The sequence below is a fragment of the Haliotis rufescens genome, unplaced genomic scaffold, assembly GCF_023055435.1.
Source record: "Haliotis rufescens isolate VD_foot unplaced genomic scaffold, xgHalRufe1.0.p SCAF_11, whole genome shotgun sequence".
NCBI lineage: Eukaryota > Metazoa > Mollusca > Gastropoda > Lepetellida > Haliotidae > Haliotis > Haliotis rufescens.
Window position 1 is genome coordinate 5,149,417 of NW_025963791.1, and position 27,690 is coordinate 5,177,106.

General features: G+C 40.0%; 1 protein-coding gene across 1 annotated transcript; it reads right to left on the reverse strand.

Annotated features, from left to right (window-relative positions):
• Window positions 1–644: 644 nt before the first annotated feature.
• Window positions 645–27,614, reverse strand: LOC124134307 (germ cell-less protein-like 1). The gene is made up of 15 exons (XM_046499055.2): window positions 27,279–27,614; window positions 26,293–26,416; window positions 24,192–24,288; window positions 21,841–21,938; window positions 20,632–20,678; window positions 19,944–20,075; window positions 18,080–18,164; window positions 14,180–14,267; window positions 12,928–13,059; window positions 11,664–11,733; window positions 10,978–11,053; window positions 10,281–10,342; window positions 9,051–9,137; window positions 6,573–6,660; window positions 645–2,144 (listed from the first exon to the last, which is right to left on the reverse strand). Exons 1-15 carry the CDS (start codon window positions 27,455–27,457, stop codon window positions 1,773–1,775), a joined length of 1,737 nt encoding a protein of 578 aa, XP_046355011.2. The 5' UTR covers window positions 27,458–27,614; the 3' UTR covers window positions 645–1,772.
• Window positions 27,615–27,690: the final 76 nt, after the last annotated feature.

Consider the following 27,690-nt stretch of genomic DNA (forward strand, 5'->3'; position numbering starts at 1 on the left):
ATCACTTGTTTACCAAGTGTGGTGAGCTCACATAGGAATATTGTGCAAAGTGGCTCTCTGCAATTCACTGAATGACAAAACAAACTCCAATCATACAAAATTCTCTTCGGCAATATCTCATTACTTATGATTTATTGACTCATAGCCAATAGCTATAAATGGAATTATAGAACATAAACAAGTAAAAACAGCATCAAACGTTGTTCATGTTCAGGAGAAACATTAACATTTTAGCGAAGCAGGAATCGTTTGTAAGAAATCAACTGAGTCAGCTGGGATATTTGGCAATAATTTTTATTTCAGTTATATAACAGCATGTCTGCATATTTGGATGAGAGCTTCCTGTTTGTTGTTCAACTGCACTCAGCCATATTCCAGTCTGGATCACAATAATAACCGAGTCTAGACCAGACAATCCAGTGATTGTGACATCATGCACATTGAGTGAGTGAGTGAGTTCGGTTTAACGTCGCTTTTAACATTATTCCAGTTATATCACGGCGTGTCAGCTTAATGTGGGAGGAAAGCCCGAATTGATGCGAGCCGTTTACCACTTTGGTGAAACTCACAAGCACGGGTATGGTGCTGACAAACCTAGAAACATAATTAGGGTGAACCGGGATTCGAACCCACAATCATGGGTTTTTGACGTGCCCAAGGGACGCAACTCTGCACAGCGAATTGCGGCACCTTAGACGACTGGGCCACCCGTGCCCCCATGCACATTGATCCACACAAATGGGTTACAATGACATGCTATCAACCACATCACCAAGACTGACGGCCCTATTCATTTAGTCACCTCTTACAACAAGCGTACGTTGCTGCTGACCTATATTCTTGTCAGGAATCACCAAGACAGGATACAGACATTTACCATATGGTGAAACCAGGGAGCACAGCTATGGTGCTGACATGCCGTGTATCATATTATCAATAACAGTGAATCTAAAATTTCAAGTTAAGTGTATCTGCACTACTGAGGGAAGCAACTATTTACTGTTGTTAGGCTGACATCACTGGGCACGGTTTCATCTGGCAACAAAACCTCACAAATTATGTCATTATGCATTGTGATGTGTTTGTAAACTTCATGGTGTTGGATTCTAAAGGTAGACCCAAATTGGTTCCCTCAAAAATGGCCAGTGCACTGAATATACACGAACAGGGAAACTTAGAAATGAGCACTGTCGTAATTTGAAATATGACAGGCAAAATACATAATAACCCTAAACATGTGTCATAATTCAAAAAGCAGTCTGGATGTGATGGTTCCTCAAGAGAGTGTTTTTTGATACATTGAGATTCTGGAGACCGACACTATAGCAGCAGTAACATTTGTTTGTGGCCAACCTCCAACAAGTCAACACTAAATATCTTCATTTACAAAATTGCAGACTCTAAATTAAACCAAAACTCAAAACATAATGTTCAAAATCATAATACCTTTAAATTTTGATTTACTTAAAATACTTAATGAAACAATTTCAAAACATTTTTTGTCAAATACACTTATCCATGTCATTTGATTTAGAAAATCTCCAAAACAAACCAAAGTATTATTTCAGGAGAATTCCCCCTTCCTTAGAAAGAATCAAGAAAACAGAAAAAATTGTCTTACAATATTGCAGATAAACTAAAGGTATCCATTGAAATTTCTTAGGATTTCGAATACTAACCTCTCCCAATCCCTTCTCCCAGAAATGTGAGATGTCCTGATTAGTATATTTATGGTACATAAGCCAATCAGTGACACACACAATCCTTGATTATTATCTGTCAGTGTCAGGAGACTCTGTAGGGCTACTGGACTTACTCCTCCTCAAGTAAGCCAGCAAACTTTCAGCTTGGGGGCTAAGAGATTGCGAGGGCTGAGATTCATCATTACTGTTGTGGTCAGTTTGACAGCTGTTGCTAAGATGATCATAAGACTGATCCATGTCATCGATGTTGTTTGAGGCGATAGTGTCAGGCTTGTCCTGTTCTCGAGTATTCCGTCTGTGTGCCTGGCAGGTGGCGCTGTTGTATAGTTTGACGTCCAGGCGGGGGACTGAGAGGGCAGGGTTGGGCGTGGTCATCAGGCTGCAGACGGTGATGTACAGGGGGAATTTGAAGCCGTTCTCCAAGTTCAACAATACCACTGACTGCAAGGAGAAAGTATGTCAACATGGCAAAAGCCCTATGTTTTCTATTCAACACGGTCCTCTTGCACAAAGTGATCTTAGTGCTACAATGACCAGAACTTTAACATAGTCGAAGCACTAAGGTTGCTTTGCATAATTGGACCCTGATTATGCAGAGTGAAAACTTGTGTGATGAACCCCTAAGATATGTGCACACAGTTAAAATGCAAGCCTGACAAGACCAGCCCAAGGAATATGGCAATTACTGCAGCATTATTAGAACACTTTTTGAAAGAAATGAATTTACCGTATTCGACGTAATAAGCACCCACGGTGATATTTGCTAATACATTGGCTAGTGAACAATCCCAATTAGCAACCCTTCCAATTGATCAATGTACACAAGACCTATTTATTTGTGTCTAATACGCAGTCGTGTGTTATATGCACCCATAATTATGGGCAATTAAATTCTGGAAAAATATATCTGTCGTATAAACATTTCAGGCTGTCAGCATAAACCACGAAATTTAGGATTTTTCAACTGTTTTTTTCCACCAAAATTATATTCTAATAAAAGCCCCCAATTTCTAATTTTGAGAGCGATGTGGGTGCTTATTAGGTCAATACGGTAGTTATTTTTCCACCCAGCATGTTTCATCCCCCCAAAATTATAAAGGTTTGGTTTCCACAAGACAAAAAGCTTATTTTAATGCCATTTGGTCTTGCCTACAGACATCTTTGTCAAATACTGGGAATAAGATCTGAGAGTACCATTCATTTGACATACTTGATTTGTGTTAATTCAGTTGTTATACTTATTGTGTAACTTACTTTACATAGATCTCATATGCCAATAACCATAAACTGTCTATAACAGATAAACCTGTCTGTAAACAAGATATGTTGAATTTTAATTGAGAAAAAACTAAAACTTAAAAATATATATATTAAAATGATTTGAGGTATGTTTCTATATATTTGCAAACTTGAACAACCAGATGTCATTATTGCACGACATGACAAGGCAAGTTTTGTTTGTTTCTTTTTTGTTTGTTTCACGCCGCACTGCGTAATATTCCTGCAATATGATGACAGCCTGTAAATAAATGAGTCTGGACCAGACAACCCAGTGATCGATATTGTGAAAACAAACCACACTGTTGGGGTATGATGACATGCCATCAACCAAGTCACAAGCCTGACCCCTGGACATATTCACCTCCAAGGACCAGTATAGGGTGCTTGGGACCAATGCTCCCCCGGACATGTGGGGACAATACAAGTAACTCGTAACCAACACACAGACAGCTTTGAAATTTGCACAATATATGTCTTATCAGGCCTCAAAGTTTAAATTTTTACCAAGTAGCCATATGGCGACAAGTATATTTTCCACGTAGCCAGTGGTAAAATCAAAAAGTCAAGACAAAATTGTAGGTGGCCAAAAGCATTTGAAATTATCTTTTATCAAATAACTATTATAATATGTGGAAGTCATAGCACTAGTCTTGGAATTGTAAAACCTATTATTGAAAAATGCAACCCAATATTTATGTCTGCATGCTTCAAGTGCAGGTAAAAAACAATTCTAAACGACCCGTGAAGATTCCGGGGTAGAATAGGTCTTCAGCAACCCATACTTGCCGTAAAAGGCGACTATGCTTGTCGTAAAAGGCGACTAACGGGATCAGGTGGTCAGGCTCTCTGACTTGGTTGATACATGTCATCAATCCCAATTACGTGGATTGATGCTCATGATGTCAATCACTGGATTGTCTGGTCCAGACTCGATTATGTTACAGATCGCCGTCATATAGCTGCAATATTGCTGAGTGCGGCGTTAAACAACAAACAAACAAACAAAACAATTCTAAATACTACATCACTAATCCCTGTGTTATTTGTCATACTTTCTTGGTCTTGATGGATCAAACTGTGTATGCTTCAAAATTATGTACACATGCTGCTATTATGCTTACAGCAATGCGTCATTAACTAATGTTGACACTGGCAGCAGACCAGCCTATGTTTCAACTTTGAATTTATGGGACCAGGGTGCAACCTGGTTTTGTCATGTGCAACTTGGTTTTTATGTCAACATGCACCTGGTGCAAGTCAAATCAAGTTCCTAAAATCGAGCCCTGGTTTGAATTCAGCATGCCTTGCTTAAAAGGTTCATGTCATGGTCAATTCATTAAGTAGAAAAAACTACAATGGTAAGCTGTGGTATTTATTGTCAAATCAGATCATCTCTATTTTAGTTTGTGTGTGTTTTCAATATCCTAAATCTCACAACCACACTTTAGAAAAAGGTTTTTATATTGACACATTCACCTATTGATTATTTTGCATTTTGAGTTTCATAAAAAGAATCCATGCTGTGTTCTCTCGTGAGGATATCTGAAGAGGGAAAGTGACTGTCAACTGCTCTACTTTATCCACCTTTAACATAAGCCCTTCACTTTTTCCGTCGTTAAATCTCTCAACAATGATACATCAGTTTTTATTTGTAACTCATATATTTAAAAACATAATATAAGAATTACTGTTACTTGAGATTGTACAATGATATGTTAGCAATACCCAACGGTTAATTCAGCTTGTTAATGACAACAGATTACTGGATGTGTGAAAAGTTAATCCTGATTATTTTGGGGGTTATTTACATAAGTTAATCCTTTCTCCCAGAATGTCTGTGTGGAATCTGCAGTTAAGAAATCAGGCTGAGACAAATATTACTTGATGATAAATGCACATAATTTTGGTCCAGTATTGACAGATCTGGATAAGCCAAAGTCTGGTTGCAGCAGATTCCACTCAACAACATCATGACATCAACACAGGGCAACACATGATAGGATTGTCCTTGGCATCAATCGATCATATCACTGGGTGTCAAGGAAACACAATGTTGATGGATAGGACATTGGGAAACACTATAGCTAATACCCTACAGACAAGCAGCTCACACATGCATGGTCATCCTGGTTTTCTTTCTAACTGCCGCTATCAGAATGTCTATCTGGTATAATAACAAACATGTACAGTCCATGCAAAGGACAGTTATGTTGTGGATGTAAGACAGGTGTTCATATTATTCCATTGTATTAATGGAATGACTCATGCCATTGAAGTTATTACATCTATCACTGACTTTGAATTTTGAATTAGGAGGTGACAAATCCAAACTATATCTACTGGCCACAAAACCTGTGGCAATTCTGGGTAAGAACACAGGTCTCCACAAAGCTATGCTTGTAAGAGGGGACTAAATGGATCAGGTTGTCAGGTTTGATGACTTGGGTGATGCATATCTTTGATCCTAATTGCATGATTCAATGCTCATGTTGTCAATCACCGGATTGTCTGGTCCAGACTCGATATTTACAGACCAGCTTCATGTAGTTGGAATATGTACTTGAAAATTCTCTTGTCCTCAGATATATTTTACTTGTCCACTAAAACTATTTAAGATTTATATAGTGAGATGAGTGAGTGAGTTGGGTTTTACCTCGCTTGTAGCAATATTCTAGAAATATCACAGCTGGGGACACCATTGAACACATATATTAGAAAATACATGAAATTGCAACGTTAAATCCACTTGCCACCATTCAAGTACGACAAGCAAATTTGGTTGTCAACAAATTCTACATGCCACAAGCGTCTGGAAAACCAATTTGCCCACCTGTGTTTGGAGGCATAGTCCTCAGTACCTCCTAAATGAGGATTCAATGGCCAGTTTGACATTAACATTCCTCTGTCATTGTACCAACATAGCATGGATCAATGCATATAGATTGACAGTCGATAAACTGTTGCTTTTTCTGGTTGAGAGATATCTGCCTACAGGCTGCAGTGATATAGCTGGACAATATTGTTGTATTGCTGCCTGTGGCTTGAAACAGGATTCAATCAAAAGAAGCCATCTCCCTGGTTGCTATTATTCCAAATTATGGTTTGTCTGTAAAATATCTAGTCTGGACCAGACAATCCAGTGCTTGACATCATGCTCATCAATCTACGCAATTAGGATCTGATGACATGCATCAACCAAGTCAATGAGCCTGCCCACCCGATCCCGTTAGTCGCCTCTTATGAAAATGAATGTTTAGTCAATTGTTATGACCCAACTAAAGACTATGTGAAACACTTTTTACTTTTGTAAGTTAAATTGTATAAATACAATGCACTACATTAGCCGACTACGATATTATATGCAAAATATGTATTCTGTAATAGATCCGGTGTTGTTTTAAGAAAATGTATGGGTATATGTGGGAAAAATAAAAAATAAAAGAATTATTACACATTTCCTATTTGTTCAAAAAATTATTGGAATATTTTGCCATATATACAGTATTTATGAGGCCAGTCAATGCATTGTACATATGTGCACAATAGGCAGTATAAAAAACAACCAACAAAATAGCAAGTGAAGCAAACCTCATTTTTGTCGAGACTGATCTTCTTGATGCCGGTGGACTTGGTGGCCATGACACAACCATGTTCGTTGATGTTGGAAGCTGTGAGTCTGTAACCATGGTAACATGTCATGAGACCTATTCCTTCACAAAACTATCAGTACCATCAAATAAAGCTTCTTTTGAACTGTAACGTTTCAGTAATTCTGAAAAACGAATTGGTTCAACCAATTTAACAAGTGTGTAGCAACAACACACAGTTATACATGGTCAGAAGTGGCTGAATGGTCCATGGCATCTTAATTCGCAGGGTAGAGTTGAATCCTTTAGTTTGTTTGTTTGTTTGTTGTTTAACGCAACACTCAGCAATATTCCAGCAACACTGCCTGTAAATAATCGAGCTTGCACCAGGCAACCCAGTGACTGATATTGTGAACAATCCATACTGTTAAGGTACGATGACACACCATCAATCAAGTCACTGAGCCTGACCATCTGATCTATGTGGTCGACCAACATAGGTTGCTGGGGACAAACTCTAACCTGGAATCCAGATGGGGGGATTTGGGTTATGAATCCAAGATTCCCCTGATAATGATTTTGGTGTGTCAACACTATACATGTGCTCATAGGTTTCACCCAAGTGGTGCATTACTCTCAGCTTTCCTCCCACATTATACTGGCATGTTGATTGGTTGGTTTGTTGTTTGAGGCCTCACTCAGCAATATTCCAGCTATATGACCGCGGTCTGTAAATAAGAGTCTGGACCAGACAAACCAGTGATTAAAATCATGAGCATCGATCCATGCAATTGAGATACGATGACATGCATCAACCAAGTCAGCGAGCCTGACCACCCGATCCCGTTAGTTGCCTCTTACGACAAGCATAGTCACCTTAAATGGCAAGCATGGCTTTCTGAAGAGCTATTCTATCCCGGATCTTCACAGGTCCTAGCATGTTGGATATGACTGAATGATGCTGTTCACAGCATCATTAACCAAACCCAAAATAACTCTTCTACAATCATGACTATATTAACAAGAGTTTGCCACTAACGTGGCTATATCCCCACCCCTGTTGCAGAATTTATGACATAATTAAATCTAAACAAACCCTAACCTTTTTTAACTGAGGTGGAACTTGTCAAAGAAATTGTAAAAAAAGAAGAGTTTGGAACCTAAGTCCATTTTGTTGCCATGAAATCATAAAAAATAAACATTTCTAAAATTTCTAAATAGCAAAAGGCACCAGTTCACGATGTCCCTGACAAACCTGCAAAGTTTCATGAAAAAATATTGAACGGTTTATGAGTTATGCTCCGGAAACGAACCCTACCCTCAAAGAACCTAAGTCCATCTTGTTGCCATGGAAATGTAAAAAATAAAAATTTCTAAAATTTCTAAATAGCAAAAGAAACCGAGTTCAGCATGTACTTGACAAAGTCTGATGAAAAAATATTGAATGGTTTCTGAGTTATGCTCCGGAAACGAAACATGACGGACGAACATACGGACGGACGGAGCCCGTTTCTTTATCCCTCGCCAACTTTGAAGGACAGGGGATAAAAATACTGGAAAATCTCAGGAAACAAAGTAAGCATTAGTTTCCAAGAGAAGTATTGTGCTGACAATGAAACACTCATAAAATCATCACCAAACTGTGTGATAAATATCTTAATTCGAACCAAGCTGTATCTGTGTTGCATCATCTTAATAATGTATAGAGATGGATTCTTGTTATTATCTGTGAGAACCACATTTTAGCCAGTTGTGCATTTTAGATTAGGTCATATGTATTTTTCCTCAGAGCTGGGTACCAAACACCATGTGCGGGGTTGACAGACCCGGGGTAGTTATAGAAACTCACCTGATGTACAGGTATGTGCGGGGTTGACAGACCCGGGGTAGTTATAGAAACTCACCTGATGTACAGGTACGTGCGGGGTTGACAGACCCGGGATGGTTATAGAAACCCACCTGATGTACAGGTATGTGCGGGGTTGACAGACCCGGGGTAGTTATAGAAACCCATTGATGTACAGGTATGTGCGGGGTTGACAGACCCGGGATAGTTATAGAAACCCATTGATGTACAGGTATGCGGGGTTGACAGACCCAGGGTGGTTATAGAAACCCATTGATGTACAGGTATGTGCGGGGTTGACAGACCCGGGGTAGTTATAGAAACCCATTGATGTACAGGTATGCGGGGTTGACAGACCGGGGGTGGTTATAGAAACCCATTGATGTACAGGTATGTGCAGGGTTGACAGACCCGGGGTAGTTATAGAAACCCACCTGATGTACAGGTACGTGCAGGGTTGACAGACCCGGGGTAGTTATAGAAACCCACCTGATGTACACCTGGGTGCCGTTGTACAAAGTGATCTTAGCGTTAAGGTGATCGTAACTCCCATACCTTAACATGGACTTACGACAGTCATAGCGCTATGGATGTTTTGAACAATGTCACCCTAGTTCAGTTATAGAGACCCACCTGATGTACATTGACCTATGTGGCTGCAGGCTGACAGACCCGGGGTAGTTGAGGCTGGAGGAGTTGTTTCTCATCAAGGAAATTAATCTGTAATAGTCACATGAAAGTACTTGTAGTGGTTTGCTCGAGCAATAAGGCAATGTTGGATTCATGCATCTGGGAGTGAGTGACTCTGATGCTGCTTTTCACAGTATATCAGTTATATAACGGTACGTCAGCTTAACATCTGTGGAAAGCCAAACGTGATGCATGTCTTAGATATTTTCCACTTGTGTGAAACCCATTACGGGTATGGAACTGACATGCCAATGGACAGGAATCAGGGCAAATCCAGGATTCTTACCCATGATAATCATATCCTGGCATGTCTAAGGGATGCAACTCTGCATCACTGTTGACGACTGAATCACTACCATCTCAGTCAGGAAACACTCCCTTTGACATCTGAAGTTGTTTTTGTTTAACGCTGCATTCAGCAATATTCCAGCTACATGATGTTGAACCAGACAATCCACAGAGTGATATTATTTGCAACATCCTGTCATAGGGTTACAATGACATGCAATCAACCAAGTCACCTCTTATGACCTGATCCATTTAGTAACCTCTGTTGACAAGCATAGGTTTATGGGGACCAATTCTAACCTGTATTTCCCAAAGGCTGCATGACATTTGGAATTTGTTTCGTATTAAAGAAAACTAGTAACTAAATAAACAGTTGTGTACTATCAATCTGGGAAAGGGCCTCCCTACATAAACAAGCATACAAACTCCTACTGCCGCCATGACCATAACATGAGATGCACAGTAAAGCAGTGGTCAAGCAAAGGGAAGTAACTGCATGCTTTATTGGATCACATTGTTTTTAAGTATTATGATTTTTATTTAAAATGGAAAAAAAACTAAACTTGCAGCAGACTTTAAGAAGATGCGGGCGGTGTCTGAGAACCATGACTATTATGTTTTTTAGCCTTACAGTTTAATGTTATCACAAGGTCTAATTGATTGGTACTCAATAGCATGAAGAACACAAAACTGGCCAAGCTGAAGCTGAGTCTGTTCATTTCTGATGGTCAGTTCCCCACTTCAGTCAACTGTGGACAACTAGTGGTACTGTGAGGTATTCTCTACCACTGTGGGCTCCCCAGGGTACAGTTTCACATGCCCCATCTGCTAGGGATGTCCTGGTAGTATCAACACATCATGTTGGCAGATCATGACACTACTGACCTGCTTTTATAGGTGATAAGACCGTCAATACCATAGCTGTAGCCAACCCATCGCCAGCAAAACTGCAAAACATGAGTTAGTTCAGATTATAAGCATGCTAAATTACAGTTCAGATACTGTGATCCTATTCAAGACGACATTGTGTGTTTACATACATTTAAATATTTTAACCTCAAGGATTGGGGACCATCTGATATTCAGGTGTTGGGTGGGATGTGGGTTCTGAGATTTTTGTTAGAGACATGTTATTGTTTTGCAACTGCTTCAATACAAGAGAATTCTTTTCTCTCAGGCAAGATTATTTCTCTCCAATACTGTCTGGAAATATTGAAAAAGACAATCCCAGCACACCCCTCCCCACCTCACACCCCTCCACACCTCACCAAACGGTCTGTCCCTTTACATCTATCAATAAACCATGAACACAAGTAGTTTCAAATGCTTGTTTATTGACTCTCTCAAAGCTGTATTGTTTAAGCCCCTGTTAGTCATGTTAACTACCTGAATGGTGTCTTGTATCAGACTCAGCAATATTTACATTAAACTGCACAACACTGATCAGGTGATATTGGGCTTAGAGAAGATACATCTTTGCCACAATACAAGCATCAGTGTCCAATCAGTACACTGTATCACAACACTCCCTATGCATTCAGAGAAATATTGAACTGTTAACTTGATGCAGAAAGTACCTCACCTCTTCATTGGATGGCAGCACCCGCCCACATCTCATGGCTCTGGCCAGAAACACCTGCTCCTCCACATCCTGGGGCCTGCATCAGCAGTCAGTGTTAAACATGTACCCCACATCCTCTCTGACAGACTCAGAGCATATCTTAAATAAACCATTCACTCCCATTTCTCTCTCATCCCTTTCTCTGCTGTAGCAGCCTATACTCATACATAGGTTTGTGCATAAAACTATTTTGCACTATTTGTGCAAGGAAATAAAATTTTACAAACAAACAGAGGTGGTGAAATGGGGTTTAAGGTCGCATCCAAGATTATTGCACTTATACAGCGACGTGTATGAACATGTGTGTGTGTGTGTGTAGCCGCTTGATCCAGGCTGAAGCCGATTTATAGTGCTGAGATACCATGCCGCAGTTTAACATGAATACCCCACTCAGACACCGTATACTGACATCGAGCCGACCAGTCCTTGTTTTAGTCCCTTAATGCCGAGCACCAGACACAGTAACAACAAGCACAATCTTTTAACATTTTTTCGACGCGGCCGGGGATTGAACCCTGGACCTTCCGCACTCCAGATGGACGTTCTACCACTAGACCACGGAGGCAGTCACAATTTAACAGAATAAATATGCAGCCTAGATGTCACACTGCCATGATAACATGTGTCATGTACACAGCCCTACTCACCCCTTGTCAAGCCCTTGTTCCACATGAAGCAGCTGATGCCACTGAAACCTATATATTGAAGTCAGCCAGGCTGGAAATAAAATATTACCATACTGTTAATATTAAAAAATATAGGATAGCTACGAGATAAACAACAAAGAACAATGAAGAACGAAGAGTGGTTTATTTCACGACGTCATTTCTGGAGATTTGAACATGCGCTCACAACATAATGCCTGCAACGTGAATTGGACGACATTGTTTTGAGAGGGAAGTGTCTAGTGAGTTGTTGACTATAGATGTTCCTGGACAGCGTAGACAAACGCAATGGCAAAATGATGGCAACCATAAGTGGGTGAGATATGACAATTGGCAATGGGAGAAAAGTACAGATAATTGACGTGAAAATTGTGAGAATATAAGGAAATATCAACCTTCCCTTCTCCGTTCATAAAATGGACTTTTCCGACATTGCCGATGTTCGATTCTATGCAGGGAGTCATTATTATTTAAATACGGGTAAATATTTTTCAAGCTTGTACATTTTATTAACATCCTTGAAGAGGCTGTACTGATATTTTACATAAGAATTATTTGACTCGTGGTCATTTAATATTGTACAATAAAACACTGCAGAGAGAATAAACCAATCAGGGTTGCACCCCTTATTGTCCAACAAACAGCTAAACTGTACGTAATACCGTACTTATATCTCATATAAGAAATAAACAACTCGTGGTCGTTTTTTATTGTACAATAGATTAATGCAGGGAGAATAAATCACTCATGGCTGCACCCCTCATGATTTATTCTCCCTGCAGTGTTTTATTGTACAAAAAACAACACCCACTCATCTTTTATGTCTTAAATAAAAAAGAATAGCCAATAAGCTGTAGATTATTATCAAAGTTACCAAACACATGCATTGTTCATGGGAAAGACTGGTGTGCATGTAGTCTATCATGTCTGGGGTGAATCCTTCAGTGTAGACCCATGAAGATCCAGGGTAGAATAAGTCTTCAGCAACCCATGCTTGCCGTAAAAGGCGACTATGCTTGTCGTAAGAGGCGACTAACGGGATCAGGTGGTCAGACTCACTGACTTGGTTGATGCATGTCATTGTGTCCCAATTGCATGGATCGATGCTCGTGATGTCAATCACTGGATTGTCTGGTCCAGACTCGATTATTTACAGACCGCCGTCAAATAGCTGGAATATTGCTGAGTGTGGCGTTAAACAACAAACCAACCAACCAACCTTGAATGTAACTGCAGACGTTCCTACCTTTGGGAATGATTCGGTCAGCTTCAATAAGCCGGAGTGAAGCAATATCATTAACCACATACTGCCAACGTAGAGATTCAAATGACTTGATATATTTCCTGCCGTCACTGCTCTCCAGGTAACACTCATCTCCTGAAGACAAGGAAGTTACACAATGACATTATTAGAAAAAAACAGTCAAATCCTCAGTTGTTTGTGTTCAGAGTACTCACTAGGTCCCTCCATCACCTGTGAATGTAAACTGTAGCTATGTGGTGTGACTGTGAAAGGAGGAATGAATGGCCAAGTCATCTAAGGTGCAGTTGGCTGGGTAGATTTGCATCCCTTAGACACGCCAGAAACCAATGATCATTGGTTTGAGTGAGTGAGTGAGTTTGATTTTATGCTGCTTTTAGCAATATTCCAGCAATATCACGGTGGGGGACACCAGAAATGGGCTTCACACATTGTACCCACGTCGGGAATCGAACCCGGTTTACACAGGACCATAATCAAGGCATCTTCCAGAGGCAAGGGTGTTAAATGACTATAAAAGTCCAGATTCCACCTTTGCTGAACAAGGCTGAAATTCTGGAGCTACATTTGGGCTGGACTACCGAGTCTATGATAGTCCAATCAAAATTGTGTAACGAACTAGACAGCCAGTTCATGAACAACATGGATTGCAACGTGCAGATTTCTGTCAACTGAAGGATTTGCAAATCATGTGTGCCAACTGGGCGTCGATAGATATTTTACAAATATTTTCATGTTTTTAATCAAGGTGCTCAAGTGATTTGACACACTTCACGAGGTAAGACCCGTTTTATTACAAGATAGATCTTGATAATTGACCAGATAGTCTTGACTGGGTGAGGCCATTTTGTTTGAAGCAATTGCAAGTGATGGAATCCGATCGGTCAATAGGAAGGACATAGAAGGGACATAACTCAAAATAGTCACTGGTGGTGCTATGATCAAGCCTGGAAATTCCAGCCATGCTCGGCAAGGGTGGAAACTGTACTTTTATAGTCAGTGAACTCCCTTGCCTCGAGAAGATGTAATCTGGGATGTGAAACGGATGTGTGCGGCCAAAGAGCACAACTCTTACATCATTGAGCATGTGAGTAATCTTTGAACTTAAAGTTCTTCAAAGGAAACCATACATCAGTCCCAGCTGATCATTTACTTCAATATGAAACATTACTGTTGTTACTAGGATTTTGTTTAATTAATCCGTGCTCTGAATGTCTACTTTAAACAGCTACTGCACCTGTCAGTTGCTTGAAAAAGGCATCAACACAGGACATCAGTTGACAACGACGCCCAGACCAGGTAAGATTATTTCTCAGGAATATCCACTGTTTCAGGTAGAACAAGAAAATCAATCTCATTAACATCAGATCATTCACTCCAAAACAATACTAGGGAGATGCATCTGGTGAACAGTCAGCCTCAAGGCTTCAATATACTCAGTACTAGCGATCAAAGCATTCAGGACAGAATATAGAACTTCTGTTTATAAAAACAAACAAACAAACAAACAAACAAACAAACAGACACTTCCCAATCCAAAACTGTAAATTTTACAATAAATTGTATACTGACATACTTATGCTATCTTACACTATGCATTTCTCATTTCTAAACAAAGGTTATCAGCTTCTAAAAACTAATTCACATCTAGCATCACCATGGTCAACAATCTGGGTCATGCATGCTATCCATGCCGGTCTACCTACATGCGCTGTAGACATGATTTCCCCAGCTAACTCATTCTCTCTCTAGGCTAGAGGAATTGTGATGTGGGGATGGATGGAACATAAATTATTTTTTTAGTGTTCCCACTTTGCCTTATGACACCAGACAGTGTTACTTAATATTATTCTGTATCGCTTTTTAGCTCCAGCTTCTTCGTGTTTATCCTACAGTTGTTGCCTTTATTGGCTGGGGATTTACGCCACACCTTCCAACTGTGGTATAAATTCAAAGTGTGAGATAGGATAAGTTTAAGAAATTGTATATTTTACAATAAATTGCATTGTTGTGGCCCTGATATGCGGCAGACGTACAGATTGAGGGTTTGGGGTGATGAGTGGAGCAGCTGGGAGCGACGTTGAAGAAGGAGGTCGACTCTTAGAGGTAGACTATGAAATCTTCTGTCTGTGAGTTGGATGAGTGTGGTGAACCAACTCTGTGATGGCCAAGAGGGCATGACCAAAAGTAGTGATTGTTTGTCGGGTCAGGATAGGGAGTCGGCTATGACATCGGCCTGAACTTGAATGTTGAGTGAGTTGATTAGTTGAAAAAGGTCGAGCGCCAGAGACTTGATTGAGCCCATCTTGTTTTTGTACCAGACATTGGAAAGGTTGTCTGACTGGATCATCAGACTGGAGGGACGAAGAAGTGTTGCCAAATGTGACATTGCCAATATCAGTGGCTTTCCAAAAGATCACTGCTCTACCACTTGCAGTTCCTGACAATGAGCTCCCCAACCCATATTTGAGGCATCGACAAAGAGATGTAGAGTCAGGATAAATGGCAGCAAGGAGACTCCTTTGCAGACTTTCGACGGTACCAGCCACGATTGGAGATGTGGTCATAGGTGATGCTGCAGGGAAATTAGAAACTGCCAACAGTCGTTCTGGAGCTAGGGCTTTAGAAGACACTGAATTGGTCGCAGGTGGATTTGTCAATAGGGGACAACAAAAGATTAGTATCTTTGGTTGAAGTTCTCTTGGAAAGCTGGAGTTTACCTGCAATCCAAATCAATACAGTAGCTGGATCCGCAGTCAAAGCTGCCTGAGGAAGAAGCAGGGGAGGCATGAAGATCAATGAAGTCCCCCTCTGGCAACAGGTCCACTGGGGAAGTATGTTGTTGGCTGAAGAGTAGCCGGAATAGAAGTTACTGTATCTTTAGGAGGACCCGCCTGAGGGAAGCACACTGACGTCACAGCTTGTAAGAGACTGAATCTGTTGCAGCGGGATGGAGGTTCATTAGGATTCCATGAGATAGGAAGTATCTGTGTTGAAGTCTGAAGTGTCACCGGAGGATCTGGTACAGTCACGGTTGAATAGGCAGACGTCGAACCAGAGGCGGTGATGGGGAACCCGAGCGACACCTTGAAGGAAGAGTGACAAGCGTGGCCTTTCGGAAAGGGCATCTGCTGGTAGTAGCTGAGTTAGGAGGGTTGTCTCTGTGCCGGGTTTGCGCGGCATAATAAGAGGCAGGGTTGGAAGGAAATTCTCGCCATTGATGATGATAAGTCATGAGAACGAAAATGAACAATTAGGTGAGATTCAAGATGACTGGAATAAGAGGAATGAGTTAACTGTGACGAGTGCAATAGAGTCAGTATAAAGTTCATCTTCACAACCGATACACGATGACTGATCCCCTGATTGTCGATCCTTGGAAGAGTAGCGCTCAGTGGAGGATCGCCGATCTGGAGAGAAGCGTCAATCTGCGGAGGTTCATTGATCCATGATCGAGACTTACACCACTCCTTTGAGATTAGGCAATCCTGTGAGGCACATTGAGCCTTGAAAATTTGTCAAACGTTGGAAGTTTGCTGCTTCACAGAGTGTGCACCAATCTTGAGATGTTCGCCAAACCTTGGAGGTATGGTGAGTCTGAGCAGATCACAGACCCCATGATCAGCGAGCCCTAGATTGCCGATCACGATCTTGCCTACAAGTTAGGCATGCTGGCCGACGCGTGGCCTGTCCGTCCATGTTGAAAATGAGAACCAAGAAGAAGAAAATCTCAAAATATTGAAAGATGGAAAACTGGAAAAAAGAGAAAAAAACAACCCAATAAATTCTCTTGCAAGATACTCGTCACCATACCGTGGCGATTAGAAAGAGAATGAGTTGGCTGGGGAAATCATGTGTTCAGTGCCTGTAGGTCGAATGGCATGAAAAGCATGCATGACCCAGATTGTTGGAAGGTGACCATGGTGTGTTCAGGTGAAATGTTTTTTAGAAGATGATAACCTTTGTTTAGGCATGTTTCCACTAAGGATTGAAAGAAGAGGAAAAATGCATAGTGTGAGATAGGATGAGTTTAAAAATTCATAAAGCCCATGAAATCATGTATTTATACAGCCAGTCGTTTCTGAGCCCCATGGCAACTTCACCCAAAAGGGTATACTGTCGAAGACATATTTGTGTTGTGTGGGGAGCTTTCGTTTGTCAAGATCAACTTTCCAAAAAACATAGTTAAGTTATGGAGTTGTAGCCAAAGTTTTAGCCGATTCCTTTTTGAAAGGTGAGATTTGATAGACTGAAGAACCTATGCACACTTCATTTAGATTTGGTGTCTAAAGTTAAAACGAGTTCACCTGACCTGACCTGACCTCTTGTGGAAAGTTTGTCAGACCTTCACCCACAGAGGTATCATAACTGAGCAAAAGTTCTGATGATAATATAACATATATTTAGTTCAGGTCTCAGATATTGTCAATTGTCACAGAATATTGCAGTACAGCCATATTGAAATTCATATTGGAACCTTATGGACACACCCAGGTCTTATTTGGTAATAACATATACCTGTATGCACATTCTCCACATTCTTTAATCAAGCAATATGTTCCAAAATAAAATATCTGAAAAGTAATCCTTCAGGGAGGTGTCTAACCATTGGCTGAATGACAAAATGCAAATGATAACTGTACTGTAATTGGAACATAAAATATCTCTATTCATGTCAACTGTTATAACCCATGTTAAGGCTTTTAGTGATGACTTGTATTTCACTAATTATAGCATCAAGAAAGATATTGAAAGCAATGTTAAAATACCTCTGAATTTAAGAAATCATGACCTCTTAAAAAATCTCAATTTTCAGAGAATAATTATTTCTTTCCCAATTTGCCATGCAAGGGCACGTAATCTGACATCTAGATAAATCCCTGAAGTTTTTTCGAAGTTCATGCTCAGCCTATATAAACACATTAGATAGCCAGGGGTATACAAATTAGTATTGAATTTGAAGGTTTCTACAGGGGGTCGCATTATAGGAGTGGGTCGTGTCATAGAAATGGTATATGGTACTGATGCTGACCACAAATGCGTGACAGGCAGGTGATGAAGAAATAGAAGACTCTTATTAATGGCAAAATCATGCAACTGAAACCAGAGTATTAAGGCGCCACTTGGGTCAAGTTACCTTCTTGAGGAGCGTGTAGAGATCCATCTCCACCTGCAGCACCCACAGCTCCCCAGAACTCACCAGCGTCGGCATCAGATCCTCACTGGAACAGTCAGCCATCATGGAGCCCCCTCAGAAGGCAGTACATCTCTACATAAGTCATGCATTCAATTGCAAGTCTAAGGGCATTCATAAGTTTCATGTCCATTAAAAAGTAAATTCCATAAGTTGCGAGACATACCCCATAAACTGAATTGTGAAACTTCTGACATCCTAAAAGAGATTTTAATTAAGTTAGTTTTAGCACCATTTCATAAATGTTACCAAAATATAGCACAACAGATGCTGTTTGTCGAGGAAAATCAAAACAGGTTTTTAGAACTGGCACAATCTTTCTTGTATTTATCTTGTTTCAACCACAATTTGCTGTTAATTATAATATAATGATTAGAGCTGTTTATCAGCATATTCAGTTATGAACTACACCTAACTGGTGTACCTTGTGAGATGATGAGAGACCATGTATACATAAATTGAAATTGCATCAATACATCTTATAATTGAGCATGTAATCTTGCATTATCTCAGTCTTGTCAGATAAACCGGTGGTTGACGTCACGAGCACCATCCCACAACTTCAAGGTATGATGACACACAATCAGCCAGTTCACTGAGGCAGACCACCAGCTCTTGTGCTGGGGCATTATTCTAACCCTGGATCTCCACAAGCCACCTGACAATCTGCATTTGTTTGTTTTGCAAGATAAAATACAAAACATTCTGACACCTGGTGAGTGCCAGTTAATTCTAACTCCGGTTCCCACTGGGTCATATCTGGAACACTTGACTCAAATCAATCAGTATGTACTTGAGATATCATGAGTTAACATGGGTGAGTGAGTCAGTATGGTTTTACACCGCTTTTAGCAATATTCCAGCAATATCATGGCTGGAGACACCAGAAATGGGCTTCTCACATTGTATCACTGAGGAGAATCAAACCCGGGTCTTCAGAGTGACGAGCGGACGCTTTAACCACAAGGCTACCCGACCGCCCCAGAGTTCACATGAGAAAAGAACATTGGAAATCTAGATAACATACCATTGTATAACCACTCCTAGTTGAATGTCAGTGAAGCTACCAACACTAAGAACCACTTATTGTATAGTACCTGATATCCTTGAGTATAGCCAGGTTCCTGGGCATCACTATATAGCCAGGTTACTGGGTGTCATTGTACCTGATATCCTTGAGCATAGCATGGTTACTGGGTGTCATTGTACCTGATATCCTTGAGCATAGCAAGGTTACAGGATGTCATTGCATAGCAAGGTTACATGGCGTCATTGTATAGCCAGGTTACTTGGTGTCATTTAACCTGATATCCTTGAGTATAGCTATGTTACTGGGCATCATTGTATAGCCAGGTTACTGTATAGCCAGGTTTCTGGGTGGCATTCTACTTGATATCCTTGAGTATAGCCAGGTTACTGTATAGCATGGTTACTGGGCATCATTGTACAGCCAGGTTACTGTATAGCTATGTTACTGGGCATCATTGTATAACCAGGTTACTGTATAGCATGGTTACAGGGCATCATTGTATAGCCAGGTTATTGGGTGGCATTCTACCTGATATCCTTGAGAATAGCTAGGTCAGTGGGCATCATTGTAAAGCCAGGTTTCTTGGTGGCTTTCTACTTGATATCCTTGAGTATAGCCAGGTTACTGGGCATCATTGCATAGCCAGGTTACTGGGCATCATTGTATAGCCAGGTTACTGTATAGCCAGGTTATTGAGCGTCATTGTATAGCCAGGTTAAAGGGTGCCATTGCACCTGATATCCTAGAGTATAGACAGGTTACTGGGTGGCACTATACCTGATATCCTTGAGTATAGCCAGGTTACTGGGTGCCATGACATTGTGCAGCATCCAGCCCTGACAGAAGGCAGCAACGTCGGGGAGGGAGTACATCTGACTGGCAGCCTGGTACGTCACTGCTGTGCTGGAACTGATGTACAACACATGGGTAATATATGCATGGCAAATAATGTCTGAAAGGGAGGGAATGAATGCTGCGTTATGCCACAGATATATTCCAGTGCTGTGTACAGGGTCAGGGTCTGGTGACATAGTAGTAGAGATGAAATGAACAATGTAGCCAACTTCCAGCCATCTTCCTGAGGCAAGAGAGTATTTAAGTTTAGTTTCCACCCTTGCCAAACTAGGATGGTATTATGGAGTTACATTTTGGCTGGACTAACGAGTCTATGCATAGTCCAATCAAAATCACGCAACCAAATCGAAATCCGGTTCGTAAACTGTCGTGCAGATTGCTGGTTGTTTCCCTTTGTCATGAAAAACGTAGCTGGTTGCTTCCCTTTATCATAAAAAAACACAGCCAGCCCTCCTGTTACATTAATTGATATATTCTAACACTGTCTAGACCACAGTCGAAAATACCTTTGTCTCCATGGCAAGAACTGAGGGTTGACCAGTACAGTAGACAGAGAACTGTAGACAGCAGCTTGTTAACAGGTTCACAGGGTACCTGTGACTGAACTCACCTGATAGTTTCTTTCATGAACTCTGTGCAGTGTTTGATCAGACCATCCTGAAATAGACATTTGTTCTTCCTCAGCCTCAGGAAAATATGTATCTACATACCTCCATTATGTCATCACAGCCACTAGTCTGAAGTCTGCATTGCATAAAAACTTTTCAGTGAAGCAAACTCACTTTATAACTAAGACTGCATGGTATTACAAGTATACTATGAAACTCTTTACAAAAGATACCTGATATTTTTCTGCCCTCTGGTATGTTGGGTAAGTTTCTTTATTATTATCTGTATAGTTCAACCTAAAATCTACACAGAAATTCATTCACAAATGATGTTTCCCTCCGAAATTGATTGACCATACTGACTTTGACATCGTCATATTTACTTTAGTACAGTCAAGTCTCGTTAATCCAACAATCGGCTTTATCTGACACTACTGATGGGAACAGATCAAATCAGTGCTATTGAGACCCGTTAATCTGACAGTTTCGCACTCCGACTCCGACAATTTTAATTTGCAACGAATTACCGAAATCACTCATTAATCAGTGTCGTTAATCGGACACAGTGATCAGCGTACTCCGTGGTCATATGCCCATGAGTACACAGCCCGTGTTTTGATGCGAGACGAGTCAGTTGGTTGCTGCATATTACAATGGATGCAGAGATATACTTGCTTATGACCGACTAATGAAATGACTAAGAGGAAGTCAACGTAGCCATTTAGAAAGCAGCTTTCTTAAGCTTTGCGGTACCAGTTTCAAACTAAGTCATACAGTCCGTAACAGTTGTTTTGTGTTGAGCTTTAGAGGTTGCATGATTAGAAAACATTTTCTGCTAACAATGTAAAATAACAATATGAATATTTCGAGTCTGGACCAGACAATCCAGTGATTAATATCATGAGCATCGATCCACGCAATTGGGACCGATGACATGCATCAACCAAGTCAGCGAGCATGACCACCCGATCCCGTTATTCGCCTTTACAACAACACTGCTTTGAGTACAAAAGTGCGGTGTATGGAACTCATTCCCCGAGTTCCCCGTTAGTCGCCTTTTATGACAAGCATAGTTGCCTTTACGGCAAGTATGGGTTGCTGAAGACCTATTCTACCCCGGATCTTCACGGGTCAAATAAATATTACTAGTAGTTTCATTTCACCGTCTATCACTATTTCAGTATTTCTAAACATGTAACTGTGGGACCAACCATCTGCAGGAGAGTAGCAGCTGCCAATACTCCGATGACATCGACTGGCTTCAGGACCACATCGTCTTTATACAGACAGCCCAGGGCCGTCTTCAGAGCTGAAAACAGGATGATACCATACATAACTCTTACGATTGTAAACCGCCTGTGGGGTAGTGGTTAAAGTGTCCGCCAATAAAGTAGAATGTCTGTGGTTTCATCCCTGGCCACGTCATACCGAAAGTCATTACAAGATTGTACTTGTTTTTACCCTGCACTCTGCATTAAAGGGATAAAACAAGGACTGGTCATCTCATAGTCCAGAGTGTGTTGTAACAATACATAATGGTGCTTATGATACATATATTATGCATATCTCAGGGGCAATCATGGTAATATCATGATATATCTAGAAAGTAAGGTTGCGATATGAAACACAATATTATATATACACGAAGAAAAATTTCATCTGTAATGCTAAGTTGCCAACAGTAAACGACAGTGCCCAAACCAAAATATATGTTGAAATTTTCAATTAATTAAACCAACAATCCTGGTAAAAAAATATCAAGCACCGTAGCCAGATTTTGTACTAGAATTAAAGTTACCTGCCCTGGTTTTATATATTAACATGGCTGGCTTGATCATTCAAGAAGTTTATGGGTGGAACAGTTTCTAGAAGGCAGCCGGTCCATATATAAGAGTGGCAATGGGGGAAATTCGAGGCCTATTTTGACTTGACTTGTTTCTGATTTACTATCTGTAAACCCTGAATTCCTGCCAGCTTTCAACACTGTTCTGGATTCAGGAAGAGACATGCCTCTTTCGAATCTTTCAATAGTGACAATATTCTGAGAGCAAGGATTATCCTCAAAATTGTTTCTAAAAGAGAAAATCTCCAGTGGTCCGTAAGCAACAAGATTTTTTTGCATGTGATGAGATTTTGCTTATTATCAGAGATACTTTTATTTTCAAAGAGTGGAATCTGTATTTGATTTTCGGTATTTGTGGCTCGAATTATGTAGCAACTTATGTTACTGGATTACTATCCTCACATATCCTATTTCCGAACATGAATTATTCCACTGCAAATATTTCAAATATGTAAATATTATTGGATTATGCGCATTGTCAACTGAAATCAAATGTCAATTACATTATTATCTATGTATTTCTGTCCATTTTCAACTTTAGCAGGAATTATGCGAGAGTACAATTACCGGTATAGATCGTTTAGCAGGCGTGTTTACCTCGGTCCGAAAGCAATGAGATTTTTGGGCGTGTGAAGAGATTTTGCTAAATATCAGAGATATTTCGTCTTCAAAAAGTGGAAACTGTATTTGATATTCAGTATTTGTGATTCAAATTATGTTGCAATTAATGTCACTAGATTATATAGATATATCCTCACATATCCTATTTTCGAACATGAATTATTCAACTGCGAATATTTAAAAATATGAGTATATTACTGGATACTGCGTATTGTCAACTGAAATCAAATACCAATTACATAATTATTATTAATGTATTTCTGTTCATTGTCAACTTTCAGAGGAATTATGTGCGAGTACAAATATAGATTGTTTAGCAGATGTGTTAACCATGATCAGCTGTTCATTTCGTGGGCATGCAGGAGATAACAATCTGCAGTTATCCAATTTCTAGTCTTCGACAATGTGTGTTTAGATCGTAATTTAATATATTCAAAGTGATGACACAAAACAGTGACTGTTGTAAATGGTGTTAGAGTTAGTTGGCAAAAAATATATCATTTAAATTAAAGAATGAGATGAAACATGGTGCTTTCGTCAATTTCGCTGTCCATTTCCGTCTTATGTTGTGTAACGTATCGAAAACTCTTCCACCAGTGCTGAATTATCTAAAGGCTTAGCAAAATCATCTAAAATACGATCATTTGTAGTCTGAAATTTATACATTATGGAGAAAGAGATGTAGGTTTATCTATTTAGTATTTGTTTTGTTGCCATTCCAAAATTGAAATTTGTCTGTATTTTGAACTTTCCACCAGTGATTGTTTTTTGATGCAGTTGAAACTTTTGAAAGTGTAACAGAACGCGATGTACACGATTCTCAATGACCCTGAATGAATGTTGATGCGATATCTAAGATCTAAATCATCTCGTAAACACTCAGTCACTGAGTCACTGACTTTATTTCACAACTTAGTTCCATGTGAACCGATTTCTAGGCTAACCTATGCATTTCAATTTGGAAACCATCTCGTAAGCACTCAGGACATAGTATTCATTTTATGCCACATATACAGTGATATATCATGTACATAACATGTCCTCCTTATGCATGCATTAATACATGTCCTCAAGATGTATGAAACAGTATACATCTACCTTTTTCATCAACATTGTTGTCTGGTATGTCCAGCTGTATGACATCCTGGCTGGATTCCCTCCATGAACCACTCAGCATGCCACAGAAGTAACCGGACTGAAATACACAAACATATGAGAGTACCATCTTAAAAATGTCTTTTAGTATGGTGCGGCCGGGGATCGAACCCCCTACATTCCACTCTCCAGGCGGACGCTCCACCACTTGAACATGGAGGCGGTCTCCAATTTCTTGACAATTAAATTTTTTTTACACAAACTACGGTTATAACAAAGTCAAAGGGACCACTAATTTTTGTTTGTTATAACCATAGTTTGTTCTAAGAATCTTTACTGTCATGTATCAAGTCATGTTTCCTCACACGAGTCTCTGCATTTTATAGACAGAATATATCCACTTCAAAGGCTATAGCCTAATCATTGTTTGAAAATTAATTGTGGGTGCATATTGAGGACAAGTGCCCGTTCTTAATCCAGTTAATCACTTGTGTTCAATTGTTTATTGCTGCTTGAAGCAGCAATGTGTGGCCGGGGATGTTTTGATTGACTGGTTGGAGAAATGTGAGCACCTCAGAGATTAACTGTTCAATATTAACATAAACATTGTCGTTGACTGAGTATACACTGGAGCACAAAGTGAGTTTGCTATATCTGTTATTTTGTTATAAACGTGTTGCTATATCCATCAATTATATACGAGAAAATATACAGCAAATAGCAGAGACCAAAAAAAACCAGTTTATTGGGCTTAAAAAATATAAGAATTGGTTCTCAGGCAATGACTTTTGAAAATATAGTGGGGGCGGGCAGGGTTTTTGTTTTTCTTATGCTTGTTCATACTAGACTGTAACCAAGTAACAGTTGTGTACCATCAACCTGGGAAAGGGCAGCAAAGCAGTGCACATGTAAAGGAAAGTAACTTCATGCTATATTGGATTGCATTGTTTTCTTAACAAAAAATTTAAAACGGAAATGAAAACCAAATGTGCAGCAGAGTTTATGATGATGCAGGCGGTGTGTGAGAACTAAGACTATTATTTTTTTTAGCATTTATCTGTCAGTTCATTGTAAGTGTGTTTGTTATAAACAGTTTACTGTATTTATTATTCTGAATATATAATCAGGTCCGGACCCAACACAAGATTTCAAGACGTGAACAAATTTCAATGATGCTCTCAGATTACAGGGTGTTTGGTGTTTTATTGGACATGCACAAAAAGAATGGTAACTCTTCCTGAAGGGACGTAATCCTTTATTAGCATTTTACCATGAGATTTCAGTTAAGCCTTGAAATTACAAGGTACTTCATTATGACACTCAGCACATGTTCAGATCCCAATACACATTGTAATCTTAAAGCAAGGGAGGTAACCCATGTTGTCTTTTCAATATGGCACACATTTTTTCTGTTAAAAGCAACAAACTTAAAACTGTTCTTTTAAAAAAGTTTGATCTCATGTTATTTCCTGCATTAATATCTTCACAGCAACCTGTAACCAGATTCACAAGCGAGGTAATGATTTGATTGGTTTATCTGAATCTTCTGATGTTATATCGCAATGAATTGTAAACTAAATTTGCTGGAAACCAAACTTTGCGATATTTTGTAGATATAAAACTTGTTACATGATGATTATGTTTCAAGCCTATGGCAAATGATAATGATGCAAGAGAGTAGTGGTCGACATGACAAATGCCCAGTATGGCTGTAATATCACTGGGGCATGACACTTACTTAAGCCTTGAGACCCGTGAAGATCTGGGGGTAGAATAGGTTTTCAGCAACCCATGCTTGCTGTAAAAGGAGACTATGCTTGTTGTAAGAGGCCACTAACGGGATCGGGTGGTCAGGCTCGCTGACTTGGTTGAAGCATGTCATCGGTCCCAATTGTGTGGAATGATGCTCATGATATCAATCACTGGATTGTCTGGTCGAGACTTGAATATTGCTCAGTGCGGCATAAAACAACAAACCAACCAACCAACTTATGCCTTCAAATCGAGTGTTGTGTCCTGACCTGATAATAGTGAGAACTATAGATTACTTCAAGAAAGACAGGTTATGGAACAAACAAGAAAATACAACGTATGCAGACAATACCTGCTTGAGGTAGTGTTTGTGTAGATGCCAGTCTCTACCAAGTGCTCGGATGGTTACATCACTGTTTTCACCCTTCATAAACAGAGTCTCATAGATATACTTGGAAGTGGACTTGATATGCTTCCTGGAACAAGAAAGTACACAAGAGTTTCAGGAATATCAACCACATAGTTCCTTGCTGGATTTTAACTTTTCTAGTTTATGCAGTTATTTAGTTGTTTTGAAGCCGCTATAGAACTTGTTCCCCGCTATTTTCATTCAAGGGTCCAAGGGCTAAGGATAGAGTTGGGGGTAACTAACCATCCCTACCCACTTAGACAAACAGTAACATCTAGTTTCTGAAATGAAAATATTTTACATTTTAAATTATTGTTATGAAATAGTGAGTGAGTGAGTATGGTTTTACGCCGCTTTTAGCAATATTCTAGCAATATCACGGCGGGGGACACCAGAAATGGGCTTCACACATTGTACCCATGTCGGGAATCAATCCCGGGTCTTCGGCGTGACGAGCGAACGCTTTAACCACTAGGCTACCCGACCGCTCTAGTTATGAAATATTATAAAAAGGAACCCAGACTCTCTTCACTTTCAGATACTGCATTCATCTAGACTTAACAAATATTATAGATTTGCATGGACTGTATTTGACATATTAGTTTCAGGGTCTGTATGATAGACTACCTACCTAGCTACAGACTTTTAAAAAAATATGCTGTCTGAGTATACATAATTTTTCTGTGTTTTTTTTATGATATTATTGGGTGGCGAACAGATTCTATGTGCGCACGCTTGTTTTGAACAATCGCCAAGTTGATCACGCACTTCACTGACAAGCTCAAATAGTTCTGTCCCCTTGTCAGGTTTCTAATTGTTGTGTAAACCGATGTTTCGATATGTCTCACAACACACAGGCTCTTGGGAACATTCAGACATGTTCGGGACCACCAAAGTGTCATGACAATCAATGATGGACATGCATTCACCTTTTTGGCGTGTGTATGTCGACTGTTCTGGATTTGCGAGCAGGTGAAGAATCGGATTCTGATAAAGAATCTCCATCATCATTGGAGGAGTCGTCGGAAGATTTTTCGAAAGTGTCGTCTGCCCGCTTTCTCTTTCGTGTCCTGTTACCAGGGATTAACCTTGTTAGTGAATTACCCATAATCAAAATATGCTGCCATTAACAAATGCTTGCGAGAAACACAACTTCACATCCTATGTCAAGAATTCAGCTGACTGTTCACAGATGTTTATAACGTGACAAGTAATCGAAACTAGCCGCCCCTTTCCAACTGAGCTCACAGCACTGCGAAGGCAAACCCCCTTACTTAACGAGCGAGCTCTGAGAACAGTGTAAGGAGATGGCTGCGCAGTGACACCATGTGGTCTACAACA